Source organism: Hypanus sabinus, chromosome 20, assembly GCF_030144855.1.
Source record: "Hypanus sabinus isolate sHypSab1 chromosome 20, sHypSab1.hap1, whole genome shotgun sequence".
Lineage (NCBI taxonomy): Eukaryota > Metazoa > Chordata > Chondrichthyes > Myliobatiformes > Dasyatidae > Hypanus > Hypanus sabinus.
In genome coordinates, this window is record NC_082725.1 from 439831 (window position 1) to 462023 (window position 22193).

General features: G+C 42.9%; 1 protein-coding gene across 1 annotated transcript in view; it reads left to right on the forward strand.

Moving 5' to 3' along the window:
* klhl7 (kelch-like family member 7) overlaps nucleotides 1–21008 on the forward strand; it is a 61995-nt gene extending 40987 nt beyond the window's left edge. The window contains exons 10-11 of the mRNA XM_059944926.1: nucleotides 18005–18102; nucleotides 20557–21008. Of these exons, the coding sequence (XP_059800909.1) occupies nucleotides 18005–18102; nucleotides 20557–20840 (382 nt within the window). The 3' untranslated portion in view covers nucleotides 20841–21008. The remainder of the gene's footprint in view (nucleotides 1–18004; nucleotides 18103–20556) is intronic.
* The last annotated feature ends 1185 nt before the right edge of the window (nucleotides 21009–22193 follow it).

Below are 22193 nucleotides of genomic sequence, written 5' to 3' on the forward strand. Positions count from 1 at the left end.
TGGTTGTATTTAAGGCAGAGATTGATAAGTTCTTGATTGGACATAGCGTCAAAGGTTATGAAGAGAAGGCTGGGGAGTGGGGTTGAGGAGGGGAAAGGAAAGGAAAGGATTAGCCATGATTAAATGGCAGAGCAGACTCAATGGGCCAAATAGCCTAATTCTGTTCCTGTGGCTTATGGTCTTATGCTCTTATATTTATTGTGTTCCTTTATATTTGCACAGTTAGATCAGGGATGCTAGCCATGCTCCTCTTGAAGGATTTGGGAAGGCAGGGAGACCTCCTGTGTCTCTTTAGACTATACCTGCTGGAAGTGCATCCAGCTGCAGCTTCTAACACTCCATATTAAGGAGTTGGAGCTGGATCTGGATGAACTCAGGATCATTCGGGAGGTGGAGAATGTGATAGATAGGACGTATAGTGAGGTAGTTGCACTGCAGTGCAGGACACAGGAGACTGAGTGACAGGAATGGATACAAGGTTAAACAGCCAGTGTAGAGTACCCATATGCCACTTTGGGGGGGCGGGGGATGACTCAGCAGAGAAAAATCACAGTGGTCAGACACGAGTCCAGCTCTGTGGCGCAGAAAGGAAGGAGGAGAAGAGGCAAGCTGTGGTGATAGGGGATTTATTTGTTAGAGGAATAGAAAGGAGGTTATTCAGATTCAGTTTATTGTTGATAAAGAAACCACAAATGCAATGCAATTAAAAAATGAGACAACGTTCCTCCAGAATGATATCACAAAAGCATATGACAAAACAGACTACACAGAAAATCCACATAACGTTTGGCAATCCCCAATCCAGAGTCTGGAGAGGCTGCTGTGTATTAATATTGCGCTACCGTCTTAGCGCATTCCCCAGAAAGGAGCTCCAAATCCACCAGACAAACAAGACCAAAAACTAAAGCTACAAGACCTGCACAAAACCACATAATTACAACATATAGTTCAAACAATAGCATATTTGATTTAAAAAAAACCCAGACCATGAGCACAGTAAAAATAGTCCAAAGATGTTATAAAGGACTATAAGTTCAAAAGATATCACCACACAGTTTCCACAAGTCCCCAGGGTCCCGACAGACTTGCCACCCCACGCCGGCGGCAAAGGGGAATACCCCCGCTATGGTCTTCCACAGTGCCGCCTGACTCAGCCTCGCAGACGCAGCACACACCAAAAGCGACTTGACTGCAGCGGACTCCGAGTCCGTCGAACCTCTGAGCCGATGACCATCCCCTCCGGCACAGCTTCTCTGAGCACCATCCTCTGCCGAGCGTATTAAAATGGCCCCGCCAACAGCCATCGGCAACGCAACCCCAAGGACTGGGGGCCTGTTCTTCCCAGCAGAGTCCCGAACCTCACAGCAGCAGCAGCAGCAATGAAGAAGGTCTTCCTGGAGATTTCCCGATGTTCCTCCGTGCTCCCACGTCAGTTTTCAATCGATTATGATTGCGCACAGCACCCCACTTCACAAATAACAGATAATCAGCTCCGGAGTGGCCGCTGCAAGCTGTGTCGCGTCGCCATCTTTATGCAGATGAGAACAAGATCCCCAATTGGTAGGTTGCCTCCTGGATGCCAGGGTTTGGGTCATCTCAGATAGAGTAGTCAGGATTCTTAAGTGGGAGAGTGAGCAGCCAGAGGTCGTGGTCCATGTAGGTACCAATAACATTGTTAGGAAGAGTGATGAAGTTCTGCGAAGTGAGTTCTTGGAGTTAGGTGCTAAGTTAAAGTACAGGACCTCCATGGTTGTGATTGCAGGATTGCTATCCATTGCACATGCTAGTGAGCCCAAAATAGGAACATCATACAGTTTAACACATGGCCAAAGAGTTGGTGTACAAGGGAGGGCATAAGACTTTTGGATCATTGGCTGTCTTCCAAGGGAAGTGGGACCTGAACTGGAAAGGGACTAATATCCTAGCAGGAAGGTTTGGTAGTGCTGTACGGGCAGGATTAAACTAGAGTTGCAGAGGATGGGAACCAGAGTGTCAGAACAGATATTGGAGAAGTTATGGTGACATATTATTAAGATCAAGAATCAGAAGGTTGAGCATGGTCCACCTAATGTTCTGAGCTGCGTAAATTTCAATGTAAGAAGTATTGTAGGGAAGGTAGATGAGCCCAGGATGGATCAACACATGGAATTATGATATTGGAGCCATTAGTGAGACTTGGTTGCAGAAGGGGAAGGACTGTCAGCTCAATATTCCAAGGTTCCATTGTTTTTTATGTGACAGAGCGGGAAGGATTAAAGGGGGAGAGGTAGCATTACTAGTTAGGGAAACTGTCGTGATTGTGTACAGTCAGGACAGACTGGAGAATTTGTCTAGCATCCATCTCCCACCCCCCCATCCTCATCACATTCTGCAGGGGTTGTATTGAGAGCGTCCTGAGCAACTGCATCACTGCCTGGTTCAGAAATTGCACAATCTCGGATTGCAAGACCCTGCAGCGAATAGTGAGGTCAGCTGAGAAGATCATCGGGGTCTCTCTTCCCGCCATCACGGACATTTACACTACACGCTGCATCCGCAAAGGAAACAGCATTATGAAGGACCCCATACACCCCTCATACCATCTCTTCTCCCTCCTGCCGTCTGGGAAAAGGCTCCGAAGCATTCGGGGTCTTACGACCAGACTATATAACAGTTTCTTACCCCAAGCTATCAGACTCCTCAATACCTGAAGCCTGGACTGACACCTTGCCCTACTGTCCTGTTTATTATTTATTGTAATGTCTGCACTGTTTTTGTGCACTTTATGCAGTCCAGTGTAGGTCTGTAGTATAGCTTTCTCTTTTTTTTTATTGCGTAGTTCAGTCTAGTTTTTTTGCACTGTCATGTAAACCATGGTCCTGAAAAACATTCTCATTTTTATTATGCACTGTACCAGCAGCTATGGTCGAAATGACAATAAAAGTTGACTTGGCTTGATTAATGAGTGAAACTGAGGGATCAGAAAGGTATGACCATGTTAGTTGGGCTATATTATAGACCATCCAATAGTCCAAGGGATTCAGAGGAACAAATTTGTAGAGGCCCATCTTTGCCAAGCCCTACTACTCAGATGACCACTCTGCTAGGCAGTGTCTCTTCTTTGTCCTGGAATCTTCTCAGTGGCCTTGCATGATGCCGAGCTACAGCATCTGCTTCTCCCAATCGAATCTCCCGCTGAAAGAAACTCTTTGCTTTTTAAACCTTGCACGATGACGAGCTACTGCATCTGCGCATTTCTCCCAACTGAATCTCAACAAAGTTGATGTCAAGATGTTGTTGAGAAAGATGTCAACAAGGTTGAAAGAGTACGGAGAAAATGTTACAGGGACTGGAGATCATGAGTTATAAGGAAAGATTAAACAAGTTGGGTCTGTATTCCTTGGGATGTAGAAGATTGAGGGGTGATTTGATAGAGGTATATAAAATTGAGGGGTATAAATGCAATCATGCTTTTTCCACTGAAGTTGGGTAGGACTACAACTGGGATAAAGGTGAAAGGTGAAATGTTTAAGGGGAACGTGAGGGAAAACAGCAGTGTGGAATGAGCTGCCAATGCAAGTGGTGCATGCAAGCTCGATTTAACATTTAAGAGGAGTTTAGGAGAACCCTGCTGGCAGCCAATGGGGTAACATCTTTTTAAATTTGCTGCTATCTTACCTATCTTTTTATTTCCTACTACCAGTTTTTTGAAACCTTATTATAAATCTTAATATTGCTCTAATATGTCTTTGAGAAAGACGAAAGCCTCTGCAAAAGAAAAAGAAGACTCCAATTACTTTGGAATCAATTGGAGAGTTCCTTAAAAAGCAAAGAACTCTCTGAGGAATTTCAACATCTTAATGTCAAGTTGGACGCTATTCAACAAAATTTAATCAAACATGAAAAGCGAATTAAAGAGAATAAAGCTTTGTCATTACTGGAAGCAGACTTAGAAGACATGAGTAAGCTTTGCAAAAAATTATCATTATCTAATGAAAAATTAACAAAGAAGATTACCAACCTGAGAAGCAGAAGGAACGATCTACGTATTCTGGGTCTTGAAGAATCAATTGAAGGTGCCCACCCCATGGAGTTCTTTGCACGTTTTTTTGAAGCAGCTATTCCCTGATTTATTGCCATCTGTCCCTAAGTTGGACAGCGCCCATCAATCACTGCTCCCCAAACCAAAGGCAGGAGAGCGCCCCAGGTCAGTCATGTTTTCATGAATTTCACACTAAGGAGCTTTTAATCCGACATACCCGTCGAGTTGGAACGATTGATTTCAATGGGAAGATAATTAAATTCATGGAAGATTGTACACCGGAGGTTATGGCTGAACATGTCATGTATAAAGAGGTCATATCGCTGCTTTATAAGAAAGGATTTAAGCCCTCCCTTTGTTTCCCCACTCATCTTAGAATCGTTTTGAAAAATGGTGAGTGGAAATGGCTGGGATCGGTTAAACTTGCACAAAAGTTTTTGGAAGCAGAAGATTAATTGCGTTATGTTTCTTACAAGAGCAATTACCTTTTTAATGTTGGACAGAATAAGTTTTTAATAAACCAGTTTTGACAGTTTATATTTTTTTAGATATTTGATATTTATTACTATTTTAGAGTTTTTTTATATATATATTTCTTTTGAAATTGTTAAAATGAATTCTCTTATGTTTTGGATTTTTGATCTAAGTTTTTTTTCTCTGTTTTGTCTGGGTAGGAACATAACCACAAATGTTTTTGGAGTTTTACCAGCAGGATTCCTTGGGGAGGGTTGTTTTCAGGGTTAGCATGCCTGTTGTCCTTTGGCCAGCTTTTTTGGCTTTGGGAAGGGAGGGGGTAGGGTTTCTTTTTTTCTTTATTTTCTGGAAGCTGGGTTGGGATACCATCCAAATTTTCTGTTTGAGTACCTTATTTTATGGTCTGTCTTTTGGATTTAATAATTTATGCTCAGATCTCTTTAACTTTTTTGTTAAATAGAATTTAAAATGGAGCAAAATATTACTTAGTTTTAATGTGAAAAGGTTAAATCATCCTGTGGAGCGGAGTAAGATCTTTGCTTATATTAAAAAGTTAAGGGCCCCCATTATTTTTCTACAAGAAACGCAGGTACGTAGCTGTGATAATGAATGCCTTTTTAATCGGTGGGGGGGTCTACAATTTCATTCTTCATTCAGAGCAAAATCTTGAGGAGTCTCGATTTTTATAGATAATACAATTTCTTTTGTTCAACACAAGGTTGTCTCTGACTCTAATGGGCGATTTGTCATAGTGTCAGGGAAACTAGATAATAAATTAATTGTATTTGCTAATGTGGATGACCCAAGATTTTTTGAGCGTTTCTTTTCATTCTTGCCAGATTGAGGTTTTATTCTTTAGTGATGGGAGGAGATTTTAATTGTTGGCTAGACCCAGTATTAGATCATTCTTCTCTTAAATTAGCCACACCTAATAAATCTGCTTTATTTATTGAATCCTTTCGAATGAAATATGATACTGTTGATGTCTGGTGTTTTCTTCACCCAGCAGAAAGGGAGTATTCATTCTTCTCTCATGTCCATCATTCCTATACTAGGATTGATTATTTTTTTATTGATAGTCAAATGATTCCATTAGTTCAATCCATTGAATATAAAGTAATAGCTGTGTCCAACTGTATTTCTATCTTTAAATCTTCCTGGTTTCACTCATATGAACAGATCCTGGTGTTTTAATTCAACTGTATTATCTGATAAGGACTTTCTAAAATTTCTGAAGAATCAAATTACTCTTTTGAAGAAAATGTGTTGGAAGAGACTTATAGTCTTATTATTTGGGACGCTTTTAAGGCGTATATCAGAGGGCAAATTATCTCTTATAATGCATATTAAGAAAAAAGCTAATAAAGAGAGAACTGATTTAGTTAATCAATTAAAACAATTAGACCAGAAATATGCTTTGGCACCAGACCCTGAACTATATAAAAGACGTATTGAAATTAAAACTAAATATGATCTTCTTATAACATATCCAATTGAAAACCAACTTTTAAAAGATGGAAGCCAATTCTATATACATGGAGAAAAAAAACGGTAAACTATTGGCTAATCAATTGAAGACCTTTACAGCTAAACAGCAAATTAATTTGTAAAACCAATGGTGATGTGACAACTGACCATTTTGAAATAATTGACACTTTTAGAGAATTTTATTCTAAATTGTATAGTTCTGATTCAGTTAAAGATAATACTGCAGTGAACAATTTTTTTAGACCAATTAAATATTCCTGGACTTTCGATTGATAATTGAAAGCAGTTGGATTAACCTATTTCTCAGGAGGAAATCAATGAGGCTATATGCTCATTGCATCCTGGGAAATCTTCAGGACCTGACAGATTCCCTGGAGAATTTTATAAGGCTTTTTCTTCATTGCTTATACCTTATTTATGTTCTATCCTTACTGAGTCCTTCAAGGTCAGTAGGTTGCCACAGGCTTTTTACGAAGCTTCCACTTCACTTATTCTTAAAAAAAAACACCCACTGAACGGTCTTCATGTAGACCAATCTCTTTACTCAATGTTGATGCTAAGATCCTATCTAAAGTTTTGGCCTGTAGAGTCGAAAATATTATACCTTCTATAATATCAGATGATCAGACAGGATTTATTAAAAACAGATATTCCAATTTTAATATATGGCAACTGTTAAATGTTATCCATTCCCCATCCAAGGAAATATCACAATGTGTGATTTCACTGGGTGCGGAGAAGGATTTTGATCGATTTGAATGGAATTACCTATTTAAAACCTTAGAAAAATTTAATTTTGGGCCCAATTTTATCCATTGGATTAAATTACTTTATTTAACTCCCTCACCTCGCGTCCTTGCTAATTTTCAGATTTCTAAACCAATTAAACTCCGACGTGGAACCAGACAAGGATGTGCACTGAGTCCTTTGCTTTTTGATTTGGCATTAGAACTTTTAGCAATTGCCTTTTGAGAGTCGAAAAATACCACCGGTATCTTAAGGAAAGGTACTATTCATAAAGTCTCGCTTTATGCTGATGACCTATTGCTTTTCATATCTAATGTTACTACTTCTTTACCCTCTATGTTTCGTTTACTGACTAATTTTAGTCAGTTTTCAGGATATAAATTGAATTTACATAAGAGTGAATTGTTTCCCTTAAACAATTTGATACTAACCTTCCTTTTAAAATTGTAAGAAAACAACTTACATACCTGGGTGTAATAATCACTCTAAGAATTACAAATATCTATTCAAAGAAAATTTTTTAACCCTTATGAATTATGTGAAAAAGACTTTCTAATTGGTTGCCTCTCTCTTTATCATTGGTCGAATTAATTCTATTAAAATGGGTATTTTACCTAAATTTACATACCTCTTTCAAGCCATACCTATTTGTATTCCTGTCTTTTTCTGATTCTCTAGATTGGATTCTTTCTTCCTATATATGGAAGAACAGAAAACCCCGATTAAATAAAGCCCACCTTCAAAAAAGCAAATGGCCCTGCTTTACCCAATTTTAGGTTATATTACTGGGCAATTAACATACAAAATCTTATGTTCTGGTTATATTAATCGTGAGGATTATCCATTATGGTTTTTTTGGAAGCCAATTCTGTTATGAAATTTTCTATTATTTATCTTGGATCCTCTCTTCCTTTATCTGTAAATAAATTAACTGACAGTTTGGTGGTTAACACACTTTGAGGATCTGGCTACAGTTTAGAAAACATTTTGGTTTATTGAGATTCTCTTTCCAGTCCTATTTTTCTAATTTTTTTAAACCATCTATGACCGATCTGTTTGTTGGAGGGAAACTTTCTTCTTTTGAGCAGCTTTCAGTGAAATATAACCTATCAAATACCCACTTTTTTCATTATCTACATTAGAGATTTTTTCAGATCTAAACTACATACATTTCCTACTAGCCTGGATAAGAACATAATAAATGTAATTTTTAATTTGAAACCTTTTGAAAATGGCTCTTTATCTTTTATTTATGGTCTGTTGTTGGGATTGAGAATGGCTCCTTCAGATAAAATTTAAAAAGATTGGGAAAAGGATTTACAGACTTCATTATCTGATGAGACCTGGAGGGTTATTTTCAAAATGGTTAATTCTTCATCATTATGTGCTCGTCATTCCCTCCTACCATTTAAAGTAGTACATAGGGTTCATATGTCTAAAGACAAGCTCTCTCGTTATGTTGCAGATATATCTCCTTACTGTAACAGATGTAATAATGGAGAGGCTTCATTAATTCATATGTTTTGGTCATATTCAAGCCTTGAAAAATATTGGAAAGATGTATTTCAAACTTTTCCTGTACTTTTTAAAGTTAGTTTTAAGTCCAATCCTTTGACTGTCTTATTTGGTATTGTTGAGGAAAGAGTTATAATTTTGGAGCCTTTGGGGGTACTGGCTTTTATTTCTCTTGCTTAAATGGAAGGAGGTTGCCTCCCACCCCTACACATGCTCGATGGTTATGTGATGTTATGTCATGTTTAAATCTAGAGAAGATTTGTTGTTTGATTTCTGATTCTAACCAAGATTTTCAAACATTATGGGGACCCTTTCTGAACAATTTTAAAAACCTTTGAATTCTTGTTAAAATATAGATCTGGGCTATTATTATAAAACACTATAACCGTATAACAACTCCAGCATGGAAACAGGCCATCTTGGCTCTTCTAGTCCGTGCCAAATGTTTACTCTCACCTAGTCCCACCTACCTGCACTCAGCCCATAACCCTCCAGTCCTTTCCTGTCCATATACCTATCCAATTTTTTTTTTAAATGACAAAATCGAACCTGCCTCTACCACTTCTACTGGAAGCTCGTTCCACACAGCTACCACTTTCTGAGTAAAGAAATTCCCCTTCGTGTTACTCTTAAACTTTTTCCCCCTAACTCTCAACTCATGTCCTCTTGTTTGAATCTCCCCTACTCTCAATGGAAGAAGCCTATCCACGTCAATTCTATCTATCCCCCTCATAATTTTAAATACCTCTATCAAGTCCCCCTCAACCTTCTACGCTCCAAAGAATAAAGACCTAACTTGTTCAACCTTTCTCTGTAACTTAGGTGCTGAAACCCACGTAACATTCTAGTAAATCTCCTCTGTACTCTCTCTATTTTGTTGATATCTTTCCTATAATTCGATGACCAGAATTGTACACAATACTCCAAATTTGGCCTCACCAATGCCTTGTACAATTTTGACATTACATCCCAACTCCTATACTCAATGCTCGGATTTATAAAGGCCAACATACCCAAAGCTTTTTTCACCACCCTATCTACATAAGATTCCACCTTCAGGGAACTATGCACCATTATTCCTAGATCACTTTGTTCTTCTGCACTCCTCAATGCCCTACCATTTACCATGTATGTCCTATTTTGATTATTCCTACCACAATGTAGCACCTCACACTTATCAGCCCTATATGGTAAAGTACTCTTTTTTTCCTCTTGTTTTTGTTACCAACCAGCTTTGTCTTGGTAGGGGGTATAGATTTTATTTTATCAGCAGTATGGGATACTGTGATTGTATAAGTGTGATTTATATACAGTGTATTTTGTTCTATCTTATTTTGATTTATGATAAGTATCCTTATGAATTCTGTATTTGTGTATATGAAACAATAAAAGTACTGGAAAAAGAAAAGAGAAGTTTAGGTAGGTACATGATGGGTGGAGTATGGAGGGCTATAGTCTATATAAAAAAAAGAGGGGGGAGAGAAAATCTGACATCAGTGATGGGGAAAATACTCGAGTCCGTTATCAAAGATGTGATAACAGCACATTTGGAAAGAGGTGAAATCATCGGACAAAGTCAGCATGGATTTGTGAAAGGAAAATCATGTCTGACGAAACTTATAGAATTTTTTGAAGATGTAACTAGTAGAGTGGATGGGGAGAGCCAGTGGATGCGGTATATTTGGATTTTCAAAAGGCTTTTGACAAGGTCCCACACAGGAGATTAGTGTGCAAACTTAAAGCGCACGTTATTGGAGGTATTGTGGCGGCTCATTTCCTAGCGTATTCGAACCGACTCACAATTAGATAGCCTACGGGGGTTTGCGAGCACAGAGCTTTGGAGCCTCTTCGCCATGGGGGGCCGGTTGACAGAGGCTTAAAAGTGAGGCTGAAGTTTTCGAATAAAGTTTTTTTCCTTCGACTGCAGTTACCGACTCAGTGTCGTAATTTTAGCGCTGCGTGTAGCACACCGCTACAATTGGTGACCCCGACGGTCCAAACGATTTTTGGACCAGAAATGACCGACGCCGCCTCTGTTCATGCGGTTTCGTTGAAACTGCCGGGTTTCTGGACACAGCGCCCGGACCTATGGTTCCAGCAAGCCGAAGCCCAATTCCACGTTCGCCGGATCACCTCAGAAGACACCCGCTACTACTACGTGGTGGGCTCCCTCGACCAGGACACAGCTGCCCAGGTCGCGGAGTTCGTACAGTCGCCCCCGGCAGACGGCAAGTACACGGAATTCAAAGCCCTGCTCCTCAGGACTTTCGGACTCTCACGGCGCGAGCAGGCTGCCCGTTTACTGCACCTGGATGGCTTGGGCGACAGACCTCCATCGGCTTTAATGAATGAGATGTTGTCTCTGGCCGAGGGACACACAGGCCTCATGTTTGAGCAGGCATTCCTGGAGCAGCTGCCCGAGGACATACGCCTGCTGCTGTCCGACGCGGATTTCAGTGACCCCCGGAAGGTGGCAGCCCGGGCGGACTTGCTACGGCGGCTGGCCATCGGGATAGCCTCCTGTATGTGTGGGATAGAAGGTCGGGACGCCGGTTTTTGGTTGATACTGGGGCTGAGATCAGCGTTTTACCTCCGACGAGTTACGACACCCGCAGTAGGGCACCGGGTCCCCCCCTGAGGGCCGTGAATGGCAGCACAGTAAGGACCTATGGCACCCGTCAGGTGCAGCTACTGTTCGGCCCCAGCCAGTTCACGTGGGACTTCACACTGGCCGCCGTAGCCCAACCGCTTCTGGGTGCGGATTTTTTGCGAGCTCACAGCCTGCTGGTTGACCTGCCCAGGAAGAGACTGGTACACGCCGAGACCTTTCAGACGTTCTCCCTGGGCGCGGCCCAGTTGCCAGCCCCTCACCTCGGCTCCATCACGCTGTCCGACAACGACTTCACCAGGGTCCTGGCGGAGTTCCCATCGGTTCTGGCACCGCAGTTCACAGCAGCCATGCCCAGGCACGGCGTACAGCACCACATCCCGACACAGGGACCACCCCTCCATGCCCGTGCTCGGCGGCTTCCCCCGGACAAGCTCCGACTGGCGAAGGAGGAGTTCCAGAGAATGGAGGGATTGGGGATCATCCGGCGGTCCGACAGCCCCTGGGCTTCCCCCCTGCACATGGTGCCCAAAGCGACGGGGGGCTGGAGACCGTGCGGCGACTACCGCAGGCTGAACGAGGCTACCACACTGGACCGCTACCCTGTGCCGCACATTCAGGACTTTGCGGCAAACCTGCACGGCGCCCGGATCTTCTCCAAGGTCGACCTTGTCCGAGGGTACCATCAAATCCCGATGCATCCTGACGACGTCCCCAAAACGGCTCTCATCACCCCGTTTGGCCTCTTCGAGTTCCTCCGCATGCCGTTCGGCCTGAAGAATGCCGCACAGACGTTCCAGCGGTTAATGGACGCGGTGGGACGGGACCTGGACTTCGCGTTCATCTATTTGGATGACATCCTCATAGCCAGCGGCAGTCGTCAGGAGCATCTGTCCCAACTCCGTCAACTCTGCGCCCGACTGAGTGAGTACGGTCTTACAATCAACCCTGCCAAATGCCAGTTCGGACTTGATACCATTGACTTCCTGGGCCACAGGATTACTAAAGACGGGGCAACCCCTCTGCCCGCTAAGGTAGATGCGGTCCGCCACTTCCCCCGACCCACCACGATCAAAGGCCTTCAGGAATTCGTAGGTATGGTCAATTTCTACCGCCGCTTCCTCCCTTCAGCTGCCCGGATCATGCGCCCCCTGTTCGCCCTGATGTCGGGTCCGAGCAAGGACATTACCTGGGACGAGGAGTCCGCCGCCGCTTTCGTTCAAACGAAGGAAGCTTTGGCTGACGCCGCAATGCTAGTACATCCCAGAATGGACACCCCTACCGCCCTCACAGTGGACGCATCAAACACGGCAGTCGGTGGGGTGCTGGAGCAGCTCATCGCAGGTCGCTGGCAACCCCTGGCGTTTTTCAGCAAACACCTGCGGCCACCCGAGCTCAAGTACAGTGCTTTTGACCGGGAACTGTTGGCGCTCTACCTGGCAATCCGGCATTTCAGGTACTTCCTAGAAGGTCGGCCCTTCACCGCGTTCACGGACCACAAACCGCTTACCTTTGCGTTTACGAAAGCATCCGACCCCTGGTCATCCCGCCAGCAACGCCACCTGTCCTACATCTCTGAATACACAACGGATGTCCGGCACGTCTCGGGTAAGGACAATGTCGTGGCGGATGCGCTCTCTCGCCCTACCGTTCATGCCCTTTCCCAAGGGGTAGACTTTGAGGCACTGGCAGAGGCACAGCAGGTAGATGAGGAGATTCCGAGTTACAGGACTGCAGTCTCTGGTTTGCAGCTCCAGGACCTCCCCGTGGGCCCAGGTGAGAGGACCCTACTCTGTGACGTCGCCACCGGCCGGCCCCGTCCGGTCGTCCCCGCAGCCTGGCGGCGACGTGTTTTCGACTCCATTCATAACTTGGCGCATCCCTCCATCCGGACAACTGTCCGGATGGTTTCCAGCAGGTTCGTTTGGCACGGACTCCGCAAACAGGTCAGTGAATGGGCCAGAACGTGCATGCACTGCCAGACAGCCAAGGTTCAGCGGCACACCAAAGCCCCACCGCAGCAGTTCCATCCCGCCCACCGGCGTTTCGACCACATTCATGTGGATATCGTGGGCCCCCTGCCAGTGTCGCGCGGAGCGCGTTACCTCCTGACTATCGTGGACCGGTTCACAAGATGGCCAGAGGCGGTCCCGCTCACCGACACCACCTCCGAATCTTGCGCCCGAGCCCTGATCGCCACCTGGATATCCCGCTTTGGTGTACCAGCCCACATTACCTCCGACAGAGGCGCCCAGTTCACCTCCAGCCTGTGGTCAGCTATGGCCAGCCTTTTGGGGACTCAGCTGCACCACACCACTGCCTACCACCCACAGTCGAACGGGCTAGTGGAGCGTTTCCACCGTCACCTGAAGTCGGCCCTCATGGCCCGCCTGCGAGGAGCCAACTGGGCGGACGAGCTTCCCTGGGTCCTTCTCGGCATCCGCACAGCGCCCAAGGACGACCTGCACGCCTCGTCGGCCGAGTTGGTATACGGCGCGCCCCTGGCCGTCCCCGGGGAGTTCCTACCAGCCCCGAGGGGGCAAGAGGAAGAACCCGCTGCAGTCCTGGGCAGACTTCGCGAGAAGCTCGGTAACCTGGCCCCCATACCCACTTCACAGCATGGGCGGCACCCGGCCTGCGTACCCAAAGACCTACGGAACTGTAAGTTTGTGTTTGTACGAAGGGGCGGGCATCGGCCACCGCTGCAGCGGCCATACGAGGGGCCGTTTACGGTGCTCCGGAACAACGGGTCCACGTTCGTGCTGGACGTTGGGGGGAAGGAGGAGGTTTTCACGGTGGACCGCCTCAAGCCGGCCCATGTGGACCTGGCGCAACCGACCGAGTTTCCGGCGCCTCGGCGCAGAGGCCGACCTCCCAAGCAGGTTCTGGCCCAGGCTGTGGACATTGGGGGGTGTATCGCCGGTTCTGGGGGGGGGTTATGTGGCGGCTCATTTCCTAGCGTATTCGAACCGACTCACAATTAGATAGCCTACGGGGGTTTGCGAGCACAGAGCTTTGGAGCCTCTTCGCCATGGGGGGCCGGTTGACAGAGGCTTAAAAGTGAGGCTGAAGTTTTCGAATAAAGTTTTTTTCCTTCGACTGCAGTTACCGACTCCGTGTCGTAATTTTAGCGCTGCGTGTAGCACACCGCTACAGTATGGTATTAATGTAGATAGAGAATTGGTTGGCAGACAGGAAGCAAAGAGTGGGAGTAAACGGGGCCTTTTCAGAATGGCAGGCAGTGACTAGTGGGGTACCGCAAGGCTCAGTGCTGGGACCCCAGTTGTTTACAATATATATTAATGATTTAGACGAGGGAATTAAATGCAGCATCTCCAAGTTTGCGGATGACACAAAGCTGGGCGGCAGTGTTAGCTGTGAGGAGGATGCTAAGAGGATGCAGGGTGACTTGGATAGGTTAAGTGAGTGGGCAAATTCATGGCAGATGCCATTTAATGTGGATAAATGTGAGGTTATCCACTTTGGTTGCAAGAACAGGAAAACAGATTATTTTCTGAATCTAAACACAAAAATACAACTGCAGTTGCTGTGGATCAAAGAATATGAACACCTTCCAGTGTTGTGTTCGTATTCTTATTTTCTGAATGGTAGCTGATTAGGAAAAGGGGAGGTGCAACGAGACCTGGGTGTCATTGTACACCAGTCATTGAAAGTGGGCATGCAGTTACAGCAGGCGGTGAAAAAGGCAAAAGGATTCGAGTACAGGAGCCGGGAGCTGCTACTGCAGTTGTACAAGGCCTTAGTGAGACCGCACCTAGAGTATTGTGAGCAGTTTTGGTCCCCTAATCTGAGGAAAGACATTCTTGCCATAGAGGGAGTACAGAGAAGGTTCACCAGATTGATTCCTGGGATGGCAGGACTTTCATATGAAGAAAGACTGGATTGACTAGGCTTATACTCACTGGAATTTAGAAGATTGAGGGGGGATCTTATTGAAACGTATAAAATTCTAAAGGGATTAGACAGGCTAGATGCAGGGAGATTGTTTCCAATGTTGGGGAAGTCCAGAACGAGGGGTCACAGTTTAAGGATAAAGGGGAAGCCTTTTAGGACCGAGATGAGGAGAAACTTCTTCACACAGAGAGTGGAATTCTCTGCCACAGGAAATAATTGAGGCTGGTTCATTGGCTATTTTTAAGAGGATGTTAGATATAGCCCTTGTTGCTAAAGGGATCAGGGGGTATGGAGAGAAAGCAGGTACAGGGTTCTGAGTTGGATGATCAGCCATGATCATACTGAATTTTGGTGCAGGCTCGAAGGGCCAAATGGCCTACTCCTGCACCTATTTTCTATGTTTCTATGTGAAGGTCGATGGGACTAGGCATATTAAATGGTTCGGTACAGACGTGATGAGCTGATGGGCCTGTTTCTGTGTTGCAGTTTACTGATTCTGACTCTTAATGGAAGCTATGTGAATTGAACAAAAAGTGTTTGAACTGTGTGTCCTATCAATCTTCAAGCAGCTCAGGGAGAATGCATGAACAAATTTGTGAATGAATTTAGGATCAGAAGAAGATGCAGAAAGTAGCAAGCTCAGCCAGCTTCATCATGGGCACTGGCCTCCCTAGCACTGAGGGCACCTTCAAAAGGCAATGCCTCAGAAAAGCTGCATCCATCGTTAAGGACCCCCATTACCTAGAACATGCCCTCTTCTCATTGCTGCCATCAAGGATGAGGTACAGGAGCCTGAAACCCGACACTTAACATTTCAGGGACACCTTCCCCTCTGCCATCAGTTTACTAAATGAACAATGAATCTTTGTACACAACTTCACATTTTTTTCTTTCTTTGCTCTCTTTGTGCTAACATAGCTCTTAATGTAATTTATATTATTGTCTTACAATATACTGCTACTGCAAAACAACAAATTTCATGATATAAGTCAGTGACATTAAACCTGATTCTAACAAGAAAAGTACTGCTAGTAATATTGAGTGATCTCAATTTAATAGGGAGGAGGTATTACCTTGAGCATATTGTCAGAATCCAGAGGATATGAATGTGAAGTAAACATTAGTTTGTTTGGAGGAACACACACAAAATGCTGGAGGAAGTCAGGCAGGCATTGATGGAGGGGTATAAATTTCTTCACTTTGTGTGTTGTACTGGATTTCCAGCATCTGCTGAATCCTTATGTTATTATTAGTTTGATTGGAATTGATGGATGAAGACTTTTTTTGTTTATTATTTAGATAAACTGGCACTGCCTGAAAGGGTAGTAGTGGTAGAAATATTTAAGTTTTTTAAAAAAATTCCTGAATGTGTGCATGGGGAAACTAGTCTGCAGGCTGATGGACCTTGTGTAGAATATGGGATTAGGCTGGGCTGCAGACACCAGAGGATGCCTTCTGTGTGATAATTTTTATAGAGTTCTGCCATCTCCCTCTAATTTCCTTCAGAAAAGAGGCTGCTAAGTTTTCCACTGTTAATATTCTCTATCCCACTTTTGGCCAGACACCTAAATAAACCAACAACAGAGTTCATGAGCCCTAAATCCATAACAACTTAAATAGACTGACATAAGATGGGTAATTGCTTTTTAATTATTCTTATTCTGTCTACCAGTATCATCACCTACCCCATTACTTTCCTATGTTTTAATGTTGATAGCATCCTGTGTCCGTTCATTTACTAGAGCTGTGTCCTCTGCTTCCCTAAAATCACCTTGATTTCTGATTGCCTGTTTTCAACAAAACTAGAGACTACCAAAAATTGAGTTTGTGTTTATAAATAACTGGATCTATGCTTTTGCTGGGTAAAATGGCATGGCTTAGGCTCATGGTGTGAAAATCCCTGTTGTGGAAAGCAGCAATACATAGGACAATGTTTGAAAATTGTTTCTTATTCTTTTTACTACTTGCATCTTTATTAACAACATCTGTGTTACAGTTCGCCCTTCTTTTATGTTCTGTACCAAAATGCTTGCTGGATTGCCTGGGGCAGCTTAAGACCATAAGATATAACAGCAGAATTAGGCCATTGGCCCATTGAGTGTGCTCTGCCATTTCATTATAGCTGATCCAATTTTCCTTTCAGCCCCAATCTCCTGCCTTCTCCCTGTATCCCTTCATGCCCTGACCAATCAAGAATCTATCAACCTCTGCCTTGAGTATACATAAATGCTTGGCCTCCACAGATACCTGTGGCAAAGAATTCCACAGATTCACTGCTCTCTGGCTAAGGAAATTCCTCCTCATCTCTGGTCTAAAAGGATAGCCTTCTATTCTCAGGCTGTGTCCTCTAGTCTTAGATTCTCCCACCATAGGAAACATCCTCTTCACATCCACACTATCAAGGCCTTTCACCATTCGATAGGTTTCAATGAGGTCATCCCTCATTCTTCTGAATTCTAGTGAATACAGGCCCAGAGCAATTAGATGTTCTTCATGTGGCAAGCCATTCAATCCTGGAATCATTTTCATGAACCTCCTTTGAACCCTCTCCAGTTCCAGCACATTGCTTTCTAAGGAGCCTGAAACTGCTGTCAGTACTCCAAATGAGCCTTTATAAAATTTCAACATTACATGTGAATTCCACTATCCTTAAAATCACCTGACAAGACATGGATCGAATGTTCTATCTGAAAATTGATGTTGTGGTGTCATACTAAGTCAATGGTAGAAAGATCAAATTGCTTTGATTAAAGAAAAGTGACAATGGACAGCCAGAGATGTTTCCCCAGGGTGGAAATGGCTAATATGAAGGGCATACTTTAAAGGTGATTGGAGGAAAGTATAGAAAGAAATGCCAGTGGTAGGTTTTTTTTCACACAGGGTGGTAGGTCCACGGAACGTGCTGCCAGGGGTGGTGGTAAAGGCAAATATATCAGGGATATTTAAGAAACTCTTATGTAGGCACATGGATGATAGAAAAATAGAGGGTTATGTGGGAGGGAAGGGGTTCAGTTGATCTTGGAGTAGATTAAACGGCACAGCATCATGGTCTGAAGGACCTGTATTGTGTTGTAATATTCTACGTTCTAAGTGTGGTTAAATGTTAATTGGCATTCATTTTTGTATAGGTGTATGTTGCACGTGTTACATTTATTGGAATCATTAGCCATAATCACATTTGATTCCTATTTAGAATTCCGTTACACCACTGTTTGAATTATGCATCTCTTTGACAGGTGGACAGAACTTGCTGCAATGCTGGAGGCTAGGAAGAACCATGGATTAGTTTTTGTAAATGACAGAATCTATGCTGTTGGTGGACAAAATGGACTTGGTATGGATACTCAATTTATACCACTGTCTCTATTAACAGACCAAACATACACTCAGTGGCTACTTCATTAGGTACACCTGCTTAAGGTGAATATCTAATCAGCCAATCACATGGCAATAGCTCAGTGCATAAAAGCATGCAGACATGGTCAAGAGGTTCAGATGTTGTTCAGACCAAATCAGAATGGGGAAGAAATGTGATCTAAGCAAATTTGACCATGGAATGAATGTTAGTGCGAGACGGGGTGGTTTGAATCTCTCAGAAGCTGCTGATCTGGGATTTTAACGTACCACAGTCTTTGGAGTTTACAGAGAATGGAGTGGACAAAAAAGACAATCCAGTGAGCAGCAATTCTGTGGGTGAAAACGCCTTGTTAATGAGAGGTCAGAGAAGAATGGCCAGACTGGTTCAAGCTGACAGGAAGGCAACAGAATCTCAAATAACCATGTGTTACAACAGTGGTGTGCAGAAGATCATCTCTGAATGCACAACATGTCAAACCTGGAAGTGGTAGGACTACAAACTATATACACTCAGTGACCATTTTATTAGGAACCAGAGGATTCTAATAAAGTGGCTACAGAATGTACTTGTGTTTAGTCCATCCTTGCACTGAATCTCATTGATAGTGTCTGCTACATGTGGCTGGCTGTTCTGAAGGTATCCTGATTATTTCCACTTATTCTTTCATGGCAAGTTTCACACTATTGCAAGGTTTTGGTCCTCCTGTGCCGTCCAACTCTTGTGTTGGTTGCATGTCAGTTAGTAAGTGCCAGTCAATTTCCTTTTTCTCACCCTTCATTTAAAATCAACTTTGGATGAAGTTAAGCAAAATGTGATATTACTGTCTTAACTGTTATGAAGGTTTGTTGGGTATATTTGAAATGAAGTAACAAGTCTTATCGTAAGACATAGGAGCAGAATGGGCTATTTATGCCCATTGAGTATGCACCACCATTCAATCAAGGCTGATCCTTTTCTTCCTCTCCTTAGCCCCACTCCCCAGCCCTCACTTGTACACTTTGATGCTGTGCCCAATCAAGAATCTATCACTCTCTGCCTTAAATACAGCCAATAACCTGGCCTCCACCTCGGCCTGTGGTAACAAATTCCACAAATTCATCACCCTATGGCTAAAGAAATTTCTCTGCATCTGTTTTAAATAGACACCCCTCTATCCTGAGGCTGTGCTGTCTTGCTCTAGACTCCCCCACAATGGGTAACATCCTTTCCACATCTACTCTAGGCCTTTCAACATTTGAAAGGTTTCAATGACATACCCCCTCGTCCTTCTAAATTCCAGCGAGTGAAGACCCAGAGCCATCAAATGTTCCTCATATGATAACCCTTTCATTCCTGGAATCATTCTTGTGAGCCTCCTCTGAACCGTCTCCATTGCCAGCATGTCTTTTCTTAGATGAGCAACCCAAAGCTGTTCATAATACTTGAGGTGAGGCCTCACCAGTGTCTTATAAAGCCTCAGCATTGCATCCCTACTCTAGACCTCTTGAAATGAACACAAACATTACATTTGTCTTTCTCACCACTGACTCTACCTGCAAGTTAACCTTTTGGGTGTTCTGTACAATGACTCCCAAGTCCCTTTTGCATCTCAGGTTTTGGGATTTTCTCCCCATTTAGAAAATAGTCTGCAATTTATTTCTACTACAAAAGTGCATGACCATGCATTTCCGTACATTGTATTTCATTTCATGTCCATTCTCCTAATCTGTCTAAGTCCTGTAGCCTAGCTGTTTCATCAACACTACCTGCCCCTCCACCAATCTTCGCATCAACTGCAAACTTGGCAACAAGGCCATCTATTCCATCATATAAATCATACACAGTATAAAAGGAGTGGCCCAAATGCTGAACCCTGCGGAACATCACTAGTCACTGGCAGCCAACCAGAAAAGGATCCTTTTATTCCCAGTCGCTGCTTCCTACCAATGGCCAGTGATCTAACCATGTTAGTAACTTCCCTGTAATACCATAGGCTCTTAACTTGGTAGGTAACCTCATGTGTGCCACCTTTATAAAGGCCTTCTGGAAGTCCAAATACACAACATCCACTGCATCCTACTTAATAATTTCCTCAAAGAATTCCAACAAGTTTGTCAGGCAAGATTTTCTCTTAAGGAAACTGCTGATTTTTGTCCTATTTTGTCCTGTATTCTAGATGCCAATTAATCTGTGCAATAAAATGGTACACAACTCAATCCCTGAAACTCAGGAATGACAGCTTATGTTGTTTTCAAATGTTGGATTTCTGCAACAGGAAAAAATGCAAAACTATATAAAACGAAAGTCAGAAAATGTATTCAAAGTACATTACTGTGCAAAAGTCTTGGGTACCATGACTAAGACCTTTGCACAGTACTTTATATATAGTTCCAAATAGATGATAAAAGATTTGTTCAGCAAGGAATGTTCAGTTCTTTTTTTCCTCTTTAGGTGGTCTGGATTCCATAGAATATTATGATATTAAAACGAATGACTGGAAAATGGTATCAACGATGCCTTGGAAAGGGGTAACAGTTAAATGTGCAGCAGTAGGCTCCATTATCTATGTCTTGGCTGGTTTCCAAGGTGTAGGCCGGTTAGGTCACATTTTGGAATATAACACAGAGACTGACAAATGGACAACAAACTCCAAGGTCCGGGCTTTCCCAGTAACCAGTTGTCTTATATGTGTTGTGGACACGTGTGGTGCAAATGAAGAAAAACTTGAAACTTGAAGGAAATATATCACTGGAGATACCAGGATGATGTCTGTACTGTCAGATCACACTGACATGAACTAATATATGATTTTATTTTCTAATTTAATGTCTTTTGAGATGTATTCAAAATAATACCAGTATTCAGGATTATTTCTTAAGAATTATTAAAATCTGTTTGCCTAAGCTTTTTGAATTTTGTTTTAATTGCTTATAATGTTAAAATATTTCTGAGAAATACTATGGAGGGAAAGGAAGGATTATTTTATACAGTGTTGATTTCTGATTAAAACGTGGAAATCTAGAAATTATTATTGGCTGTAGTAGCCAAAGACAATTAGGGGTTCCTTTGCCATAAAGTTTTGAATGTTTTAGCTCGGGAGCAATCTTGTGTGCCCTTCAAGTCAATAGCAATGAGTTTCAACTTTCTTCACTTTTCTAATATTTTTCTTAAATTACAGCATTCTCTTGGAAAAATAAAAAAAAATATCTGTGGACTTTTAGTTTAAAATGTTTTAAAGTTTGAAGTCTGTATTTTGAATAGTGAGAATTAATTTATGCAATGAAGCTTGTGTGGTAATAATGCTCAATCATCACTTTTTGAAAAATGTAATTTCCAGTTAGAAAAATAAGGTGGCATCTTATGAAGCTGATAGATTTGCCATCCATTAATGGCAAAGTACAGAAGGAGAGGATCTGAGATTTGCTATTCCTTGATGCTTGTGTTTTTGTACAATTTTGTATTCAGTTTCTGTTGAACAGTCAGTTTGAAAGTGTTGAATTATAGCCACAGTTTGATTAAACATGCTGTATATGTCCCTGAATTTAGATGAAGGGATGACAAAAATTATAGTTTCCTTGTATCCATTTTACTTTCTCAAAACTACCTGCTCCTCTGCCTATCTTCATATTATCTGCAAACTTTGCAACAAAGCCATCAATTCCATTATCCAAATCATTGACGTATAATGTAAAAAGAATCGGTCTCATACAGACCCCTGTGGAACACTACTAGTGACCATCAGTCAACCAAGCAAGGCTCCCTTTATTCCCTCTCTTTGTCTCCTGCCATTCAGTCACTGCTTTATTAGTGCTAGAATCTTTTCTGTAAAACCATAAGCTTGTAGCTTGTTATGCAGCTTCATATGTGGCACCTTGTAAAAGGCCTCATGAAAATTCAAATGCACAGCATCAATCGATGGATGATTATATGGAGAATTGAAGCATCAAAGGTATTTAGAACTGAGGTTCACAGTTTGAGAGTAAGGGGTCAGCAATTCAAAACTGGAATCCTTTTTAAAAACGTGTTCACACAGGAGGTAGTAAATGTTTGCATGTTGGTATAATTTAAATATTCTGAGACATTCTGCA